The sequence below is a fragment of the Pholcus phalangioides genome, unplaced genomic scaffold (assembly GCF_987345545.1).
Source record: "Pholcus phalangioides strain wild (caught in Gottingen) unplaced genomic scaffold, Ppha-v1.0 ptg000015l_1, whole genome shotgun sequence".
NCBI classification, from domain to species: Eukaryota; Metazoa; Arthropoda; class Arachnida; order Araneae; family Pholcidae; genus Pholcus; species Pholcus phalangioides.
This window is the reverse complement of record NW_028301608.1, coordinates 764,217-786,629: the sequence shown is the minus strand read 5'-3', so window position 1 is coordinate 786,629 and position 22,413 is coordinate 764,217. Positions and strand designations below refer to the sequence as shown.

Genomic DNA, 22,413 nt, shown 5'->3' with positions numbered 1-22,413 from the left:
ACAAATAATTTCATCTGATAACTTTCATTTTGACAATATATTTCATTTGAGTTGATTAGAAGATGAATGATTGATTGAAATTGATTAATAGAATCATGAATTAAATAACAACTTGCACACATGATTTGTCATACAAAAACATTTTATTTCAAACATATGTTCATAGAGAGTTATCATAATCACAATTTATTGGTTGTACTTTTCTTAGTAATCACATCTTTCAAGAATATAATTTTTTAAGATTCATAAATTTTCATCTGCATCTTCAAATGTTGATTTACCTGAAATTAAAAAGAGGAAGAAAAAAAACACTTTTATTATGCTTATCAATATTTAAATGTACTGTATATTTTATTTCAAATTATAACACAGTCTTTAGTTGTATAAGTAGAGATAATTCGTGCACAATAGCACTTAGTCGACATTGAATCGACTCGCCACCATTTTATCACAGTAGGATCCAAAATGTATAAACTGTGTTTTGCAAGGGAGGCCTGGCGTTCCACATAGATGCACATGTTCATGTCTAGATGTATTTACCTAGGGCTTGGCAAATCTTAAGAGCCAACATTGCAAAAAAAAAAAATTCATACTGACACCTAAAATTTTCTATGCAGATCATAAAATATTTGGAGTTTATGTCTGAATCTTCCAACATGTGAAGATCATCACTAAGTGCTGAAAAAGTTAAATATAATTTTTTTTTATTTCGGATTATTTCTTCTAAAAATATGCTTGGCTGCCAAAAAATTTGGCCCGCGCCTTTTTCAATTTTTCGAGCCATGTTTCTACCCTAAAATTTTGGTCAGACAGATGAAGTGCAAAAACCTATTGGCACGCAGCTTACTATATATTTTCACTCTACTCTTTCAGCTTTGCTCTAAAACACATCCTTAGCAACCTCTTGTGGATCGGGGAACCCCTATTTAAATTAAAATAGAAATTTTGCAGTGTTGTATGGTCTCACTAGTTAAAAAGTATGATATTATTTGTCGTCAAGTATATTGTTTTAATATTTTCATTCACAAAATTTGCTTATCAGTAAATATAACACGTTTTTCAAAGAATTAATATTGCTTTTCAGTTAGTAAAGCTTCTAAAAGTTTTTTTTTTAATGTCCTCCCTCTCATTTATATAGCCAAGACAAGTTTTTCAACAGTACATATTTTTACTTGCACTGGTCAAATTTTGAGTGGTATAGGTAGCCATTAAGAAATCGTCTATCTTAATTTCCTCAATTCAATTATGTCAAAAACAGTTGTTCTTTCAATAGTATCTGAAAAAATTATTATAAAGATAATTACTCATAGCAAGATATTTCTCGAGAGAAACCAATATGGTATGGACTAAAAACAATGCCACCTTTCCCCCTTGCTTATTTTGTTTTTGCACATATAAAATGTGTCGCTGAAATTACAATAATTTCAGAGGGAAGTATGTTTCTGTTGAGTTTTATATTGAGAAATATTCAAGTGATTGCACAGTTTACAATTTTTATGAATTTTCTCAACTTAAAATTGAATGTGTATAAATAGGTTATTTTATTCATGGTGCAATATAAATAAGACACTGAAATACAACATTTCTTAATAAACATGTGAATTTATGTAATACAGCCTCTCCGAAACGCTATTATGATTATGATCTGATACAACGTCAAAATTCTGTGGGTGGGATGGTGGTGTTAAATCGGGTTCGACTGTATTTGTTCCACTAGGGTTGTCGATACAAATGAAATCAGTGAAAATGATGATTGTTAAAATTTATGTCATTAAATCATGCATGGAAATATTTCATTTTACATGAAAATAATAATGGAAACTGTTGCTCAAAGTCAAATACAAGGAATTAAAATTACCTTTGTTTGCTCTGGGAGAATTGCTTGGTAACCTTGAAAACCTCACATAACTTCGTAGCTACCTACAGCCAAGTTCCTGGGAAACAAATTTTTTTGGAGTTAGAAAAGTCTCACAAATGTATATACACTAATATATATATAATCTCTCAGCTGTTTACTAACAACATTGTTAAAAAATAAATGATTGTTAAAAGTTTCACTTCCATAACATCTCAAAATGTTATATTTTAAAGTTCTTAAATATTCGACATGGAAATTTGTTTTCTGTGTTTACCCATACACACAAAATCAAAAACAATTTTTGACAAAAAATTAAATTTGAACACACACAGCAAGGCCATAACCCAAATACTGAAGTAGTAATACGTTTCGAACACTAATCTAGTTATAATGTATATACTCAATAAAAACTGTGCCTGAAATTCCAACTTTGTTTTTTAGTTCCATTGTACGAATTTCATTTTTCATATCAACAAAACAATATAATGATTCCTTATTAAATATTCCTCATCTCAGAGCGAGTTACAGAGTGCAATTTTTCAAGAAGTGGCACATGATTTTTTTCTCAAAATTTAACTTCCACTAAGTATTACAATATTGTTCATTTGAACAGTTCAAAATATCAAATCTATATTTTAATCCTTTAGTGCACGAGTTTTACAAAAATTAATATTTAACATTACTGCCAATTTTTACCATGCTTTATTTCAATTTCACCATTACTCATCACAAAAAAATAATTAAATTTTTTGTCATTTAGGTGCTGTAATTTATTATCAATGAATTGTAGCTTATTAGTTACTTTGTGCATTGAAGGGAGGTTGATCTAAAACACAAATTTTCAATTTCCTTATTTATAGGTGGTTATTCATAGCATAGTCATCCAAGCACAATTTTTATTGTGCCAACAATATTCAAATTATTTATTTACACACATGCTCAATTTATTTAGACATAATTTTTCATTGAAAAAAATTAATACGGCAAAAAACATAGAATGTAAAATTTCAATCTGATATTATCGTAATTGCAGATTTATGTTTCATTTGCCTTGTAAATATTTTCAATACAATCCAAAGTATACATGGGCTATTTGATATTTTTCAGCATTACCAAGTGGGATCCACTGCCCTATTGATTGCTTGACATTATGCCCATTTATATTTTTAAATAACGCATTTACCGAGCAAAAAAATATTAATAATATCTCTAACACTTTTCTTATATAGTTCGATAGCAATAAAATAATTCTTACCTCAGTAATGAACATGCTAGCACTTCGTCGTGGCTTCGATCGCCGATGTCAACATCTGGTTTTGCAGGATATAACGATGAATCACTTCAACTTTGATGACATCGAAGATATAATCTAAGTTATGTCTGTCATTATTATCGTAAAAAATTGTTTAATTCGAAAAGAAACCAGCATATTTCATCACTAAATATCACAGCGAGAACTTGCGGCCAGAGACGAAATTTCCTCTTTTCCAAGATGGCCGCCGTGAACTACTTTTCTTGCTGCTTTAGGACTGGTGCTAGGCCGTCCTTAGCAGCGGTCCTAAATAACTACTAAAAAAAAGTCCTTAGCTTAGAGATAGTACCGAAAAGTCGAACTACTGGCAATCTAAGGACAAATCGGGGCTTAACTACTTTTTTTTGGCTAAGGACCGCAGAGATAGTTCACCCCCAGGGTTGTTTGGTTCAAACCATGGTTTTAACCAGGTGGTTTTTTTTTTTAAATCAAATCAAAGTAGCCCAAATATAATTTTTTTCCTTGAAAAATATCATATTGGTTCATTATTATTCAAAATTTTTCATTCTTACCACATTTTATATTCTTGGAGACATTCTGATGGTATATCTTTAAATGGTATAAGTGGTTTTTTCCCGAAAAGTCTCATAAAAGTGGCCTGAATGTGTATATATTTTTTAATATAAAGTATCTTAGTTATTTGAAGTGATATACTAAAGCCAAAATTTCTCATTCTTACCACATTTTCTATCCTTTGGCTACATTCTGATGCTCTATCTTTAGCAAATTCATGAATAAGGATTGCATCATACACTGAAGAGCCAAAAAAACTGGTACACCTGCCTAATATCGTGTAGGGCCCCCGCGAGCCCGCAGAAGTGCGGCAACACGACGCGGCATGGACTCGACTAATGTCTGAAGTAGTGCTGGAGGTAATTGACACCATGAATCCTGCAGGGCTGTCCATAAATCTGTAGGAGTAAGAGGGGGTGGAGATCTCTTCTGAACAGCACGTTGCAAGGCATCCCAGATATGTTCAATAATGTTCATGTCTGGGGATTTAGGTGGCCAGCGGAAGTGTCTAAAGTCAGAAGAGTGTTCCTGGAGCCACTTTGTAGCAATTCTGGATGTGTGGGGTGTCGCATTGTCCTGCTGAAATTGTCCATGTCCGTCGGAATGCACAATGGACATGAATGGGTGCAGGTGATCAGGCAGTATGCTTACGTACCTGTCAGAGTCGTATCTAGACGTATCAGGGGTCCCATATCACGCCAACTGCACACGCCTCATACCATCACAGTGCCTCCACCAGCTTGAACAGTCCCCTGTTGATATGTAGGGTCCATGGATTCATGAGGTTGTCTCCATGCCCGTACACGCCCATCAGCTCGAAGCAATTGGAACCGAGACTCGTCAGACCAGGCAACGTGTTTCCAGTCCTCAACAGTCCAATGTCGGTGTTGTCGGGCCCAGGTGAGGTGTAAAGCTTTGTGTCATGCAGTCATCAAGGGTATACGAGTGGGCCTTCGGCTCCGAAAGCCCATATGGATGATGTTTCGTTGAATGGTTCGCACGCTGCACTTGTTGATGGCCCAGCATTGAAATCTGCAGCAATTTGCGGAAGGGTTGCACGTCTGTCACGTTTAATGATTCTTGTCAGTCGTCATTGGTCCCGTTCTTGCATGATCTTTTTCCGGCCACAGCGATGTCGTAGATTTAATTTTTTACCGGATTCCCAATATTCACGGTACACTCGTGAAATGGTCGTGCGTGAAAATCTCATGCGCCGACTATAACACTGCGTTCAAACTCACTTAAATCTCGATAACCTGCCATTGTAGCAGCAGTAACCGATCTAACAACTATGCCAGACACTTGTTGTGTTATATAGGCATTGCCGACCGCAGCGCCGTACTCTGATTGGTTCCATATCTCTTTATTTGCATACGCATGCCTGTACCAGTTTTTTTGGCTCTTCAGTTTATATCTAAATGTAGTGGTACATTATCTCTCAGGTTTTTTTTTTACTTCACAGAGAAACTGCAACAGTAGTTACACCATCATGCTAGGGGCAGGTGGTCTTACAATCCAATAAAGACACCAGCTGGCCCTAAAGGACAAAGACCAGTGTACTAGTAGCTACATTACCCCAAACATTTTCTTTTTCTTTCCCATAAGTAGCAGCACATCTCTTATTGTATATCACCCAGTCTTAATTTTTTATTCAATTCAATAATTTTTTTTATACTTTCACCATTAAGCCCAGTTAATCAAGGTTCTACTGTATAGTGGTAACAGATTTATGAAAAATAATCAGCTATATACAGGGTGACTATAATTAAAGTTTTGATTCCAAAACTATAAGAACTACTGGTCAGAATGACTTAAAAATTTGCATGGATACTCCTGAAGCAATGGAAATTTCTGTAGCAAAAGAAAAGAAAAAAAAAGTGCAAAGTGTGCAAGTAGATGATGCTGTACTTGGCAAGCAGGATAATACTATTTTGTGCAACCACATCATTTCAGCACCATCAGTGTGTGGATAGTACAACTTTTATCAAGATGCACGTTGCAATACCAGCAAAGCAGCTGCTAAAGAACCATTTTGACAATAACAGGATGACATGACAACTGGCCGTCAGTTCACCTGATCTCAACCCTTGCAACTTCTGGCTGTGGGGATTTTTGTGATGTTTCCATGAATTATGAAATTGTGGGATTGTAATTAAGTTATTATTGTACCCTGACTGGCTATCGTTTGCATTCTGTGAGCAAATTTTCCACGAGTTGGATGAGTACAATGTTGTTAATTTTTCATTTTCAAGTATTTTTTCCTCCTTTGCAGTATAAAATTCTATTGCTTCAGGAATATTCATGTAAATTTTCATGTCATTCTGACTGGTTCTTTTTTTTAGTGTTTTGAAATCAGAACTTCAGTTATAACTATCCTGTATACCGTAAATTACTAATTAATCTGCATTATTTATGCTTCATTAAATACATAATATTCTCATAATTTGTAGGTTTTGCCAAATAGCTTCCAAATTAAGCATAATGAAAGTGACTGGAGAAAACATCTTTATATTATATGATTAATAATGACATTAAGAATTTTCAAACAAAGAGTAATTCATTGAGTTAAGCAAAAAAAATAACTAAATTGCAAAAGATTATTTTTTTTAAATGGTGTTGGGGTTTGAAGCCAATTCAGTTGGAACCTCTCGAGTACTCATTGCAATGCCTTAATCCTGTAGAGCAGCGTTTCTCAACCAATGGTCTGCAACTATAGCATAAGTGGTCTGCAGGCAGACTTAAATAAAAAAATAATTTCACCCTTTGTAATTGATATTATAGTTTGTTTCAGGTTAACTTTGCAGTGGAGAGAAAGGTAGAGAGTGTATTTCTTCACCGCAGAATATAGTTCCCATACATCGGAGGTTTTTGATGATAATTTATATAGAATATTTCAAATTTTTTTATGATTTCAAAAAAAAGATACTGAAAAAATACCGTTTTGAACCAATGTATATTTGTTTAAAATTTTTAAATTAGAAAAAATATTGGTTACCATTATCAAAAATCCATGGCGAGCTCAAGAACATTTTGGCGCTATTTAGCCTCCAACGAATTCAGATATTCACTTACAGATCACAGGAAGTGTCCCTCTTTCACGACAGCACCAATACAGTTGTGAGAGGCACTCTCTTTATGGGTGTAGGTTACGGTTCCACTCATTTCGGCCCCCCTTTTTTTTAATTATCTATTTCTTGCCGTGATCGTAGGATAGGGGTGGTTTCTGAATTTCAACAGCCGATAGCAGAGGGTGTTGATATAAGTAATGTCTCTTTTGCACCCACAACAACTTCTCCCTCACAGCACACACAGAGGTTGTCTCTCCAGATAAATATAAATAAGCAAGAGAGAGAGAGACCCACAATGGTTTAGGCTTGCAGTGTATTTTTTCCTTCTGTGACAGTTGTATCTTTTCACCAGAGATAGACACGCTAAAACGTTCTCCGTTCTTTTTGGCAATAATGCATAAAGCAGGTTATTGAAAGGGAGAGGAATTTTGGATTGCAGATGGCATGATGGAACACATGTTGGAGCAACAACAATTAATAATTAATAGAGAATCCAATAGTTCTACAACTAGGATTCCATAGAATGGGAATCTGTAAAAAATGACTAAAACTGTAGTGATAACAAGTGGCATCGACGTATATGTGTTTGGGTGGGTGAGCGACGGAAATTGCGGCAAGAAAAGTGAGTAAAAGAATTCTAAATTTTTCCGTATCATTTTTATTATTATTATTTGGGGCTATTCCCAAATTCAAATGTAAAAACCGGGTTAATAGAAGTTACTAAAATACTTTTCAATAAAAAAAAAAAAAAATTTCGAAAACCGCACTTTAATTTCTGAAAGTATCGATGATGGGTTTTTTTTTTTTTCATTAGCTAATTGTTACTGACTGCAATTTTTTCTACAAGCATTACGTTATACGAAAAAAATATTTTTTTCTGCGAGATTGGCGAGAATCAGCCATACCTTACCGAGGCCGCGCATTGATACATAGGTTAAGAGGTTTTCGTTGTCATAGCAACAAGTGATGCGGTTCCCTCTTAGCTTCCTCTTCACTGCAAAGTTAACCTGAAACGGACTATAATAATATTCATATGGGTTCAAATAAAATTATACCTTCTACCATAGGTTCACCATACATAATCAGGAGAATGCAGGAAATTGTTGTTCTAAATACGTAATATTTAGAAAAAGCTAAAAATGTACGTAATCTTTAGAAATTTGTCAAATTTCAATCTATTGCTTTATATGCAATTTGCTAATTACTACTAAAATTGCTAAAGGGTGTGGAAATGAAAGGCTGTTACAAATTCCAGTGAACAAAAATGTATTCCACGAAAAAAAAAAAATATTCAAAGGATCTGGTGACCATATTTCATTGAGAAAAATAAAATTCAGTAAACTGTGTGTGGGATCTTAAATAATATGTAAAATACGGCACATCGTCAATTGTCATCAAAAACATTGTCAGAAGTAGGCACAATCACCCATTGTAATTGAAATTTTAAAAAAAATCAAGGATTATACATTTAACTTGACAAATATATATATACACAAGATAAATATTTATAATTTTTGCAATAATTATCATAATTTAAATTATGAAAATGCTGGGTATTTGTGACTTTAGTTAATTTTTTAAAATTCTAATAAGTATCGTTGAAAAAACCGAACAAATGCATAAAAAAATTAAAACAAAGAAAACTACAGGAATATCCAGTAATGCGAGACACAAGTGGTCCGTCAAGTTGTTTTGGACCTTTGACTGGTCCTTGTTTTCAAAAAGGTTGAGAAACACTGCTGTAGAGTTAGTTTCCAACTAATGTTTTGCATAACCTCGAAGTTCCGGGACAACTCTTTGGGGTTTCCACGTGATCACGGAACCCTTAAAAACCTCGGGCAGCTTGCAAAGAAGTAAACTTTCTTGTTACTGATACTGGCAAAGCTAGTTTGTTTAGTATTTTAATGAGATAGCTTCATTTGAAAAAAAAACCAGACCATGTGGATGACTAATTCAGAAACAATAACATTACATATTTTTCACATCAAATTTTCGAACCAGAACTTCATGAATGACATTTTCTGTTTCAACAGGAAATTAAAAGTTGTGAAAATGATGGGGGGGGGGGTTTGGACATTTTTAATCCACTAGAAGTGAGGATACTTGAAGTCTGCTTTTACCTGGCGTCGTAGCCCAGGTTGATAAGATACTCGCCTAAAGTAGGCCCTACCAAACATGCATAACATAATTTATTTGTCCCCAGTCAATTACGATAAAACTATATAAATTAGAGTTTACAATTAAATTATATATTTTACAATATTTGAAGGAAAATGCAAAGAGAAAGAAAAAAATGTTTGAATGGACATGGTAGAACAGTTAATTTATAATGTGTGATGAAAGCTGGGACAGGAAAGAGAGCAGTAGCTAAAAGCTAGTAAAATGCTCTCAACCCTATGACAACAACTCTGTACTTGTGACACCCATATATCTTATTTCTTTTTTGATCTGAAAGAAAGATAAAAAGAACAGATTATATCTGTCCAATAGGTGTAAAATATATATTGTAACAGGCAAGCTGTTGACAAGGATGCACAGTAATACTTTTTTTATTCACGAGACACGTGAAGAAATCAGTCTGTATCAAGAGACGAAAAGATTCTATAGTAGTTCAATTTTAACCTTCATGACGAAAGTTTGTCAGTTTCGCATGTTTAACTTATAGTTGTTCTGTAGTAATGTAGAATAAAGGAATGTTCCATGTTCGTTGCTTCGTATACATCACACCAACCATCACATTGGCACCCAACGTTTTAAGATATACTAGTGAGTGTTTTTAGCTAAGCGGACATTCTAAATAGGTAGCAAGTGAGTTAAAATGGCCTATTTAGCGAAATATCGAAAAGACAAACTCCGGCGCCTTGCCGAAGAAATGGGGGAACCTACTGAACCAGAGATGAAAGTGATAGAGCTGAAGAAACTTATTATGTTCAGTGAAGAATATGACGAGTTTTTTGCAAAAGGACTACTACAGACCCTCGCAGAAGAAAGAATTTGACGAGAAGAAGCAGAAGAAAGAATTCGACGAGAAGAAGCAGAAGAGGGAATTCGACGAGAAGAAGCAGAAGAGGGAATTCGACGAGAAGAAGCTGAAGAGAGGAACCAGCGACCAAAAATGCAGTTCGGACTCGAGAAACTGAGGATAGAAGCGAGAAGTGTCAAGCTTCTGTTCAACCGGCTGTGATAAATCAGGACTTTCAAGTGGCAGTTCCATATTTTGAATCATCGGACGACATTTCGTCGTTTCTGATCCTGTTCGAACGACACATGAGATTACACCAGATTCTGGAAGAATTGGGGATTATGTATCTCATTTATAGCTTACTGAAGGAGGTGGCTAGTATCTGTGCCAGGGAGCCTGACGACAAGTTCAAGGACTATCGGTATATCAAGGAACTGCTGTTGAAGCGATTTAAGCTACATGTGGACAGATTTCAACAACCTTTTGTAGAGCATCGGAAGAAGAGAGGCGTGACTTTTATTTCGAGTGGAAAATGTATCTTGAAGGGTGGTTATAAAAAAAATGCCTGGACAGGCAATGATTGAATAAAAATTTATCTAGGCAGCTATGTGATTGTAGTTTTTGTTTTAATTTTTATAAGAATAATCATAACCACCTAAGTTTCTGCATTGCTTGTAGATAGCACTGTCTAAAAAAAAAGTTCCAAGCTGAAATGCTCACAGAGTCCTGAAAGATGTTGTAAACATTTGGCAGTAACGTATTCATACTGATCTATCGGCAGAAACTAATTTTAGGCAGTTTTACAGTTGAAAATATGAGTGGGGGGGGGGGAAATTCAAAATGACCTAGAGGGCTGAGGAGGATAATGCAATTACTAAACCAGTCATTTTATTGTTTTCTGTATCCAGTAGTCTGGTATTTTTTTTTTTTATGTATGTATGAGGAATATATTTTATGATTGATATTTTGCATTTTCCCTGTCCCATAATTTATCATGATATTTTTCTTTTAGGGTTTTCAAGATGGCAAGTACTTATACTTGAAACTTTTATCCAGTTTTTTAGACTTGTGCATAGTTTTGAGTGCCCATCTTGCTTCATCACGCATGGATTTGGCTTTCCAGCATTTGTGCTTGTGTTCTAGTACGTTTTCTTTAGATATTCTGTTATGCAATTTATTGATATGAATTTTCACATGGTTTTCCATGAACAAGGTGAAAAGATATGCCAAACTGTAAGAGGTCGTTGAAAACATTAATTATTACAGGGTTTCCAGTGACCTATAAAGTCGGAGAAACCAAATACAAATACAACACCACAATAGGCAAAATGCCCAGCGAGGTGGCTGAGAAAAAGATGCCCATAACAAATATGAATGTCATATATTTCAAAAATAAAGCAACCCAATTAAAAATGTAATTAGAAACATTATAAACAATATATACACTTGATAAAATATTATACAATGCCCATAAAGAATACTTATGGTTGTCTTATTCTAAGTATGAATAGCTTCTCGATTTACCCCAACATGTTTATCGTACTTCTTTTTAAACGTGTCAATTGTGTTACAATTTACTACCACCGGGGGTAAGCTATTCCATTTATTGACAACCCTATTATAGAAAAATTCCCTGCGACACCATAACCTTACATTGTCCCTTACCAATCCATACTGGTGTCCCCTTGTAAAAGCAGTCGATTGGCGGTGAAATCCATCTCATTGAAAATTTTGAACACTTCGATCATATCACCTCGACATCTGCGTTCATCCAATGTAAACATATTCAAAAAATGAAGTCTTTCTTCATAACCCAAGCCCTGTGTGTCAACAAGGACACGCGTAGCTCTTCTCTGCACCCCTTCAACCAAGTCTATGTCCCTCTGTAGGCATGGTATCCAAAACCTCACAGCATACTCCAGTCCACTACGAACTAAGCCTCGAAAAAGCGGAAGAATGACTTTAGGAGAACATGAAGAGACCTTTTTGAAAATTAGTCCAAGCATTCTATTTGCTTTTTTGACCACCGCTGAACAATGTCCAGAAAACCTAAGCTGCTCGTCAATGAGAATTCCCAAATGGGTGACCCTAGTTGCATCCAGGATAGTGACACCATTCAACTGATAAGAGAACCGTGGGTTGCTCAAACCAAAATGAGCTACCATGCACTTATCAACGCTAAACGTCATGCTCCATTCATTTGCCCATGCTGCAATCCTGTTTAAGTTGGTCTGGAGCAACTCCCTATCATTTTGATTCCCGATTACCCCCCTTAGCTTCACATCATCTGCGAATTTGCTAGTTATCCCATTGATACCCTTGGATTGGATTGGATTTTAAATTTATTGGCGCAAGGACCAATTTGATCAAACTGCGCCAAAACAAATATAAAAATAAGAAAAATGTCCTTTTGTCATGTTAAAAACTAAAACCGTGCATGATAAAAAAGCAACATGAAACATAAAACAATGACATAAATTGTGAAAACTATAATTTGTCGTATAAACCAATGGCTTTGATGAATTTAAAAATGCGAGATGCATCGCAATGGTCAGATAAAATGTCACAAAGTGAAAGATGATTCAGACCAAAAGCGGTCGTAAAATGATGACGATTGTACGAACAAGTAAAAGCATGAGCAATGGTCAATGGACTTTGACAATGAGGGCACTGCGGTTGACTCTCACGTAGCAAAAGATATGATTGTGTGATACGACTGTGTCCTATGCGCAACCGGGCAAGCAGAACTTCCTCCTTTCGGTTAGTTCTGCAGCTCGAACACCAGTGGCCAAGTGTGGGCTTGATGGCATGAAGTTTATTATTAATTTGATTGTTCCAATGATCCTGCCAGCGGCGATGCATCACTTCCCGGAGGATTGAGAAGTGGTCACTGGCAGGAACCAGAAGGCTATTGTCAATGTTAGTTGTTGTTCGAGAGATGGCTCGTTGCATTCAACATACAGACTCTCTAAAGGAGATGTCCAGAAGGCTCCAGAGCAAATGCGGAGAGCGAGATGATGAACGGGGTCGAGCACACTCAGATAGCTCCGAGGTGCTGACCCATATACAATAGAACTGTAGTCAAGCTTCGATCTTATTAGAACTTTATATATGTGGACTACTGACTTACGGTCTGCTCCCCACGATGTAGAAGAGATGACCTTCAAGAGGTTCATCGTCTTCATGCAACGAGCTCTTAACTGTGCAATATGAGGTTTAAAAGTGAGTTTCATTGATACCCTGATCGAGTTTGTCGATAAAAAGTGAAAACAGTATGGGGCCAAGGACACTTCCTTGAGAAACTCCACTTGTGACGCCTGTCCAACCAGAGAATTCCCCGTTCACCATAACTCGTTGCGACCTATCTCTTAACTAGATTCTATCCATTTCAGCAAGTTGCCTCCAATTCCAATCTCGTGTAAACACTTCAAGAGTTTACCATGTTGGACCCGATCGAATGCCTTCTGGAAATCAAGGTAAACAACATCTACATTTTTGCTCTTACCCAAAGCCTTAGTCACGTGATCATAGAAACAAAGGAGGTTAGTTACACCAGGGTTCGCACATCCTTACAAACTCCTTAAAAAGTCCTTACTTTTTATTTCCCTGTGGAAGGGCCCTTATAACTCCTTACTTTTTATAGCCACTCCTAAAAAGGTTTTTTTTTTTCTCTGAAGGAATGAATGATCCTTCTTAGAATAGGCATTCCCCATGGAGATCCCAATAGTGTTGCTTAGAAAAATGAGATAAGGGTCCCCTCCCCAAATAAAAAGAAAGGGAGAAAAGAAAAAAAAATCTTTTGTAATAAGAAACCTGGAAACAGGGAAGGGGAATTAGAACATCCAATGTGGCTGTGTGTGTGGAGGGTCATTAACAATCCTATCCACTCAGGTCAAGGAGGTCAGCTTTCTGAGTGACGTCCTGCTTTGATTTATGTATGTAGTTTTTCTTTTTATACCGGATCTCAACTCAGGTTTTGTTTTCAAATATGCCTGGTGGAAAGTGTACATTTAATAAAACTTGGTTGCAAAAAATTGAGTATAAAGAATGGCTGCTGCAAGATAGCGACCGCTTTGAAGCGAAATGCGGAATTTGCAACAAAATATTCGTCGTATCCAACATGGGTGAATCCGCTGTTAGAAAGCATATGAAAGGTAAGTCTTAATTTCATTTTTTGTTTACTTTTTAAGATTAAGATTGTCAAAGAAAACATTTTTTATAGAAATCGCGTGCTTCAGTGATTTTAGTTGAATAGACTATTTTTAGAAATAGTCTCTGTGTGCAATTCATTGAGCAGCAATTAATGAAATATGTTATTTAGCCGGCTGTACATGTAGTAAGAACCTTCCGTTGAATAATGAAATAGTAGCCGTTCGGCTTCGGTTCTAAACTATAGGTTTCGGTCTTTCTGCGCATAAAATGCCCATGCTGCGCCAAAAATTATCAAATTTAAAATTAATAATTTGGCAAGATAACTTTTGTAAAAGAAGCGAAGTCTAAAAAGAGGTGCGTAATTTGATTCGTGAGGATCGCTTTTTAATCCTTCTGCATCTTTTCCCTTGATAGCTATTTATTAAATCTCTGCAGTCTATTATAATCTACTGTTATTTGATTGATGGAATTAATTATTATTCTGCATTTGTGTAAAGCTAAATATTTGTAAAATGATGTGGAATAAACCACATGTATAGACGTGATTTCTGCGTATTTTTGCGGAATTCCGTATTTTCCGACATTAGTTTTTTGAGTTTCCGCAAACAATTATCGTTTTACGTGCATATTTTGCGCTCGCAAAAAAATACATTAAGCATGCCATCTTCCGCTTGCGCTAACCAATCAAAACGTGCTCTCACGTGTATGAAGAATAAGGGGCCATTAAAGTATTACGTCAGTGAATTTGTAGCCATTTTTGATCCCCTGTGAGCAAAACTCTGACCACCCCTTGTCAGCAAAATTTCGTCAGCACTGCCCCCCTACCTCCTAACGCATATTGGTGGGATCAGAAACATACGTGGGGGGGGGGGCCCTCCTGCGCCGCCCCCCCCATCCACCCAGACGGGGAAAAAAATTTTTTAAACATTTTTTTAAAAAAAAACTTTATATGTTTCGTGATGAATTTCATAAAAAAAATTATTTTCTTTCGAAATTTTAATTAAAAAAAAATGTTTTTTTACTTCAAAAAAGATTGTTATCAAATTATATATGTTGTCATGATCAATTTCGGGCGCGGTAGCCCAGGTCGATAAGATACTTGCCTAAAGTACCAAAGGATGTTTAGAGGTGTCCCGATTTATTGTGTGTAGGTTCGTTGGATCGTGGGTGCGGTAGCCCGGTCGATAAGATGCTCGCCTACCAAAGGATGTTTAGAGGTGTCGCGAGTTCGATACCTGGTTCGTCCTTGTCAGAAAACTTTCCTGACACAGGGGTACAACAAAAAAAAAAAACGGCGACTTGACCGCAGCAAAAAATTGCTACCGCGGGGAGTCCCCCATCGAGGGGTTAGCGCACCAACCTCTCGATGAGTATAAAAAAAATCAAGCCTGCCGTTCGGAATCGGCAATAAATTGTAGGTCCCGGTCTAATTAGCCCTCGTGTGCAGAATGACCGTGGTGCGACAAAAATGATCGTTGGATCGTCCCGTATTTTACGGGACAGAACGATTTTTTTTTTCCTTATTATTCGCGCCGCTTGGGAGGCGCCCCCTCCTAGATCCGTGTCGCCGCCCCTCTAGATCTGCGTCAGTTCCAGATGGCATAAAAATTACAAATTACATACAGTTGCCTCTTATCAAAAAGTTGATGAATTCTGATGGTCTTTGTTCATATAATTTCATATCAGAAGTTGTTGATTTTCAAGAAGGGATGCAAATGACTTGCAATATTATATTCTGCTCAAGGGCTATGCAGGGCCTGCCTTGGAGGGGGGGGGGCACTTTTCCTTTGACTGGGAATTTTTTTTTTTTACTTTTTTTCCCTCAAGAAAATTTTTTTCGTCGGGCCTATGATCGTGGCGGATCCCCCCCCCCCCCGCTCTTCCCGACGGGGTACCACCCCAAAAATTTCTGGATTCCAAACTTGGCCACGTTTGATAGAGGTTCCTAATCTAGGAATAAATTTTTCATAGCAACGCCTCAAAGGGAAAGAATACATGACCCCCCCCCCCCAAGTTGCTTTTGCTCAGTGTTGAATTGCATATCTAACAGGAAATTATAATTTGAATAAATTTTTTTTTAGTTATGAAGCTGTTTTTGTGATTTGCAAAATTGTGAGAAATAGATGAAATTAAAAGATACAATTCTACTGTCAAATTTAATTTTCAGATAATGCTTTTAGAAAAGAAATTCTTATTGTATCTTGTTTTTCTTTGAAATATCTTGAGGTTTATTGCTTATTAATGTGTTTTATTCTTTTTCAGGAGCTAAACATAAAAGTTTTGTCACCAATAAGTTGCAGTCTGCAGGGACAATGACAAATTACTTACAAAGCCCAGCATGTTCATCAAATGTACCATCTTGTTCTTCTGGGGAACTCCCAACATCTGAAAACACTGTGAATTCATTCGTAACAAAGAAAGAAGTACTGGATGCTGAAATTCTTTGGGTATTGAAATGTGTTAAACATCATTACTCGTACAAATCTTGTGAAGATGCTTCAAAGCTCTTTCAAGAAATGTTTCCTGACAGCGAAATAGCAAAAAAATTTAGCTGTGGAGAGAGGAAAGCTGCCTACTTGTGTCACTTTGGATTAGCACCACACTACCAAGCAATGTTTTTAGAACAGCTTAATGCACTGGAGAAGTATACTCTTCTTTTTGATGAAAGTCTTAATAGTAAAAACCAAAAAAAACAAATGGACATGTACGTCAGATATTGGAGCTCAGGTGATGATAAAGTTAGGACTCAGTATTTAACCTCTGCATTCTTGGGCCACTCAAAGGCTGATGATCTCCTCTCTTCTTTTTATGAAGATACTAGAAAATTGGATTTGTCAAAACTGTTGCAAATCTCAATGGATGGGCCATCAGTGAACTGGAAATTCTTTGAAAATTTGCAGCATGACTTGCAAAAAGAATATGGAATACAATGTGTGATTATTGGAAGTTGTGGCCTCCATATATTAAACAACGCTTTTATGAAAGGAGCATGTGCAACTAACTGGAATATATCATCTATATTGAGCAGTTTATACTGGATTTTTAAGGATTTCCCTGCAAGGAGGGAGGATTTTCTCAGTATCAGCAAGACAAAAAAACTTCCCAGGAAGTTTTGCCATATCAGATGGCTTGAAAATTGTCCAGCGATTGAGAGAGCAATTGAAATTTGGGAAGATATTGTGACTTACATAAAAAAAGTTGAAAACAGAACATTTCCTAAAGTGACATGCAAGTCCTTCTCAATCATCTCAGAAGCCTCAAAAGATTGTGCTATTTTGATCAAATTTAATGTGTTCTTATCTATTTCAAATATTTTGCAACCATTCTTGATTGCTTACCAGAGTGATAAACCCTTGCTGCCTTTTTTTGCTGAAGACACAATGAAAATGATAAAACAGTGCCTTAAGCTCTTTAGAATAATTAAGAATGACAGCATTGAAGCAATCAAAACAGTGGAAAATCTCTGTAAATTTGACTTCAGTGATGAAAGCTTACATTCACCAAAACATAATGTTAGTTTTGGATTTATTGGGGATGAGGTACTTAAAGAGAAAATGTTCCAAAAAAAAAGTGACAGATAAAGATCACCTTACATTAAAAAATGAATGCCAAACATTCATAATAAAATTCGTTCAGGCACTTATGGAGAAATGCCCCATAAATTACGTGTTGGTACGAAATTCATCATGTTTAGACCCAAGATACATTATTGTGACATACCAAGAAAATGCAAAAACAAAGTTCAGAAGAGTGCTATCTTATTTGTCGAAAAAAAAAACAAATATCCAATGAAGATGGAGATGAAACTCTTAACCAGTATGAGGATTTCCTACAAGTTGTGAAAAGAAATCGGTTTGAAACGTTCGATCCAAGAACTATGTCATTGGACAGTTTTCTCTTCTCATACTTGAGTGAAAAAAAATATGATAGACTTTGGAGTGTATTCAAAGTTGTTTTGATCTTGTCCCATGGACAAGCATCTGTGGAACGAGGTTTTTCAGTGAATAAAGCCATTGAAGTTGAGAATTTAAAAGAGGAATCATATATTGCACAAAGACTGGTGTATGATCACATAAGGTTGTGTTGTGTGGTTCTAAATGTTCCCATCACAAAGCAATTGAGGCTCTCTGTATCGTCTGCCAGACAAAAATACACCCAATACCTAGAAAGTCAAAAACAGCAAAAACAATCATCAGAAATGAGGGAAAAGAGAAAATGTGTTGAAGAAGATATTGCAAATTTAAAGAAAAAAAAACAGTGTATTGAAGGAAACATTTTAAAGAATGAAAAAGAAGCGGACATGCTGGCAGAGAAAGGGGAATCAAAAAAAGACCTCTCCTTGTTTTTGAAGTCCAATATATTGAGAAAAACAGTAAAAGAAGAATTATTCATTGTCAAAGAAATTGACAATCAAATTGAAATAAAAAAGAAGGACCTAGATAAGTTCTAATTCCTGTCACAAAATTGTGCCACTACATGTGGAAATTCACCAACACCTTTGAGTTTTGGGTTTCATGTTATATCTAGTTTTATAAATAAAAGTTTAACAAAGTTTTTTTACTCTGAACAGATCATAATAGTACAACTTTTCTTTTGTGTATGTATTGATCCACTTTCATTAAGAGTGGTGAATACATAGTTGCGACAAATATAATTTTGTAAAGGAAATCCTTTTCAGCTTTGGTTTTTTATTTTGAATGATTGAGGGGAATGAATGAGTAATTGGAATTTTTATAATTCGTGTGACGCTATAATGAGTTACACTTTTGACCAAAACTTGAAGGTTTTATAACACTTCGGTGACAATATAAAAGTATGGACTATCTGTATGTGGATTTTATTATTTTATGAATTCTTACAATGCTGGGTAGCAAAAAGAAAAAGTTGTAATTTGTAAACCACTCTGCTCCTATATTTTTGAGATGAAGGAAAGTTTGTGTGGCAGATTCAAAACAAGTTTGCATTTGTGCTTCCTCTATTTTTTTTCACTGTAAAACTCGTAAATTATGAAGTTTGCCATGACTCCTTAAAAACGATTGAAAACTCCTTAAAAACTCCTTACTTTTTGTTTAGGAAATGTTGTATGAACCATGTACACATGACTTCCCCTTCCTATATATAAAATATTTGGCAAAGGTCAAGGAAATATTCAAATATTTGGTAAAAGGCAAGAAAAATTTCTGTGATGGAAGTGGTGAGGGGGGGGGGGAAGGGGGAGGACATGAAAATTCACAAAATTTGGGTAAAGATTTCGAATTATATTTCTTCTTGAGCTTTCGTGGGGGAAAGTCGTGGAAATTTTCAAGTTTTGGTCAGGGAAATTTTCATGACTTTCTCTTGTGGAATGGATTCCCAGTAGATCTTGCTGGGAACCCTGTATTTTTTAATTATGATGTATTGTCAGAAACAATGAAAAGCGCTAAAGAGCACCCTTTGCTTTTCATTTTCAACCATGTATTCCAATGAATGACTGGAAATTGTCTTTCTGTTCTACTAACTCATAAAGTTTTGCCTTTTTTTTCCTAACTACTTTGTAGGATTTTAATGGTACTGATGTAAATGAAAATATTGGCAATTTAATATCACTGGGGAAAGGGCAGTACAAACTGGCTTCCATTTATGACTTGTTTCAGTTTAATTACTGAACATTCTCTCAACTAATAAATTGTCTACAGTAATTAAATTTATTTTTGGTCTGTTAATGAGGGTGCAGCTAAATAGGAAAATGTTCTAACAACCAGATTCAACTTTGGAACAACCTTTAGAAAGAGGGTCTATTTTATTCTGGGGAAAAAAATGAAGAATCCTCCAGAGTTGGTAGTAGAGTTGACTCTTAATTTTATGAACTAGTTTTTCACATGTGTACGGGTTTGTAAAAACGAGCATGGACTGTAAATTGTTGTAGCATGAATTAGTATTTGTTTCTTGATCATTACTTTTGTTTTGTGTTGGCCACCACAAGCCAATTTTAAAGAATGTCAAAGCAGCACTAAAGACTACAAACAAAAAAAAGTTAGATATATAGATACTAAACAGATTTTTGATATGACTTTCAATAAAATTTGACAGAAAAACAAATGCAGGGGTGGGAACTCTGCGCTGCACTGCGCCAAAATTAACATCTTTCGCCATCCTGCTCAAATAGTGTAATTTCGTATTTTTCTGCACCAAATAGCAAATTTCACTTCAGTATGCCCAGAATTTCAGAAAGGACATCAAAAATTTTTTGTTCCTGCTTGCTGTGAAACGATTCTTTCCGAAAAGGGCGTGTTTTATTCCACTGTACTTCAACTATCGCCTTATTTAAACTATCGGCCCATCATCGGGCTTTCCATCGCGAAACCCCGATAATATCGTGTTTGTGCAACTGAAGATGGTTTGCAATGGTCTTTCAGCTTTAAAGCGCAAATGTGAGTGTTTCCGTTTTCAAAAAAAAAAGTCGCCCCAGACCAAAAAAAGCAGCAAAAATTACTGTAGTCGATCGTCATTGCGCCAAATCCTGATGTTTCTTGAAAAAAAATTTCATTCCAGGAGTGAAAAGCGCATGTCCACCGATTGCTAATTTAGAAACTTTGCCAAATAATAAGCGTTAAATCGTCAATGTTGCAGAATAACGAGTATTAAATCGCTTATAACGCCAAATAATGAGTGTCAGATTGCCAATCTTGCCAAATAATGAGTGTCAGATCGCCAATCTCGCCAAATAATGAGTGCTGAATTGCCAAACATCGTGTTGAATTCTTCCGAGATTCTCACCCATTTTGCAACAATTTTTTTCGGAGTATAAAAAAAATTGAAAACTTATATAGAAAATTTTTAGCCCATTTGAAGGACGGCTGTTCCAGACAGCAAATAGTGCACTCAGTAAGCAAAAATCATCTTAAATAGACTGATGCAAAAAAATTTTTATCACAGCCGCTCTTTCAAACAAGCCGGTGTCAAAAGCCTGAAGCACAAAAAACAAGCTAATGAAAAGATGTTTGATAACAAAAGACAGTGCAGTTGTTTTATTTTGAAAAGGGGTGAGGGTAACGAAAATATTGTTAATTTCGCTGCTCCAATTTATAAATATCTGCTCAGAATCCTATATTTTGCTGTTCCAAAACTGCTCTGAATCCTCAATTTTGCTGCTCCGAAATAGACTTTGTCACTTCCCACCCCTGCAAATGTGAATAACAACCTATTAGAGAAGACAAACAAATTTGATGTGCTACATCGCATCGGATGAATCCATTCTTGTTCTTCTTGTATTCCATGTATATATGAGAGATCACATATCCAGTAGCACATTGCTTGTATACAGGGTATGAAAAAATCACTATTTTTTTGATTAAAATAAACTGACTGCTTACTAAGTAAAACAAATCTTGTTAATCATTAAGAATGCATATTTTCATATCATATGACTGCTTTTTTCTTTTAATCATTCAAATTTAATTAAACATTAATGAATAAACTGCAAACTGCATTAGACTATTGAATCAGTTCAATTATTAGAAATTTAGTAAAATAGATAAAAATGCTGTGAAAATCTATAAATATTAAATATACAGTTAATTCATGATAAGTCGAGCTCTGATAACTTGCTAAACCATTTAGCAATAGAATTTAGTTTTTAGCAATAAAATTCAACATTTGACAATAGAATTTGGCAGATTAATTTAGCAGGTTCATTTGTCTGCTTGCGAAAAGTGAATAGCTTTCTCACGAAAGGTCAAAAATAGACAGTTAAAAATCACTGCATTTTTTGATGAAATAATATTGCATACACTTTATTTACAATTTGTTTCATTTATACTAGTATCATGTATGTGTCCATATCCATAATACAGTATGTATGTCTAGTTTTATTTCTAAATATTCTCATTCAATTAAATATGATTAAATTAGAATAACTTTTCGAATTTCTTCATCTCCAGTAGTTTGACATATTTTACTAATATGATCGTAAATAGCACTGATATTTTAATAAATATTTTTCCCACTCTTAAATCAAAATTTCCTATAAGCCTAACTAACGATAACTCAAAGTATTTTTTGTTGGACACTACACATTCAACTTATTTAAGATTTAAGTATATTTATATTTTATTCACTTCAGAATATTTTGGCTTGTATATTTTTTTTATGGTTTTTGCTATTTGTAGAAAATGATGTTGTCATCATGTATGATGTGCTGTTGCAATGCCACTTGTTGAAGAAAGCTTATGCTGAACCTTGTTGTCCAATCTTGAGGTTGGTAGCATTTTGTTTGTTTTGTCCCTGTTGCACTTATTTAGTGTTACATTTGTTGCTTTTCCAAGAATCGATTAGTATGCAGATAAAATAATTTTTTTGAACGAAGTAAGTGTTAGATTGTGGAAGAGTTTTTCTTTGACCAGTGTTTATAAAGTATGTAATCTATAAATTATTAAATATATTCAACACATACAAGAAAGAAGTGCCATAAATAACTATTTAGTGTGTGCCAGTTGTGGTGTTATTACTCATATATACAGCTATGCTAATTGCAGCCGAGATATAGGTATATTTGTCTAACTAACTGAAA

At 35.2% G+C, this 22,413-nt stretch overlaps 1 protein-coding gene across 3 annotated transcripts in view; it reads left to right on the top strand.

Annotated features, from left to right (window-relative positions):
- The window catches only part of LOC149075197 (uncharacterized), a 75,880-nt gene that overhangs the window by 14,797 nt on the left and 38,670 nt on the right, over positions 1-22,413 (top strand). For all 3 annotated transcript variants that reach the window (XM_089242471.1, XM_089242472.1, XM_089242473.1), the window contains exons 5-6: positions 10,726-10,855; positions 22,013-22,100. In XM_089242471.1, coding sequence (XP_089098597.1) covers positions 10,726-10,855; positions 22,013-22,100 — 218 coding nt within the window. The remainder of the gene's footprint in view (positions 1-10,725; positions 10,856-22,012; positions 22,101-22,413) is intronic.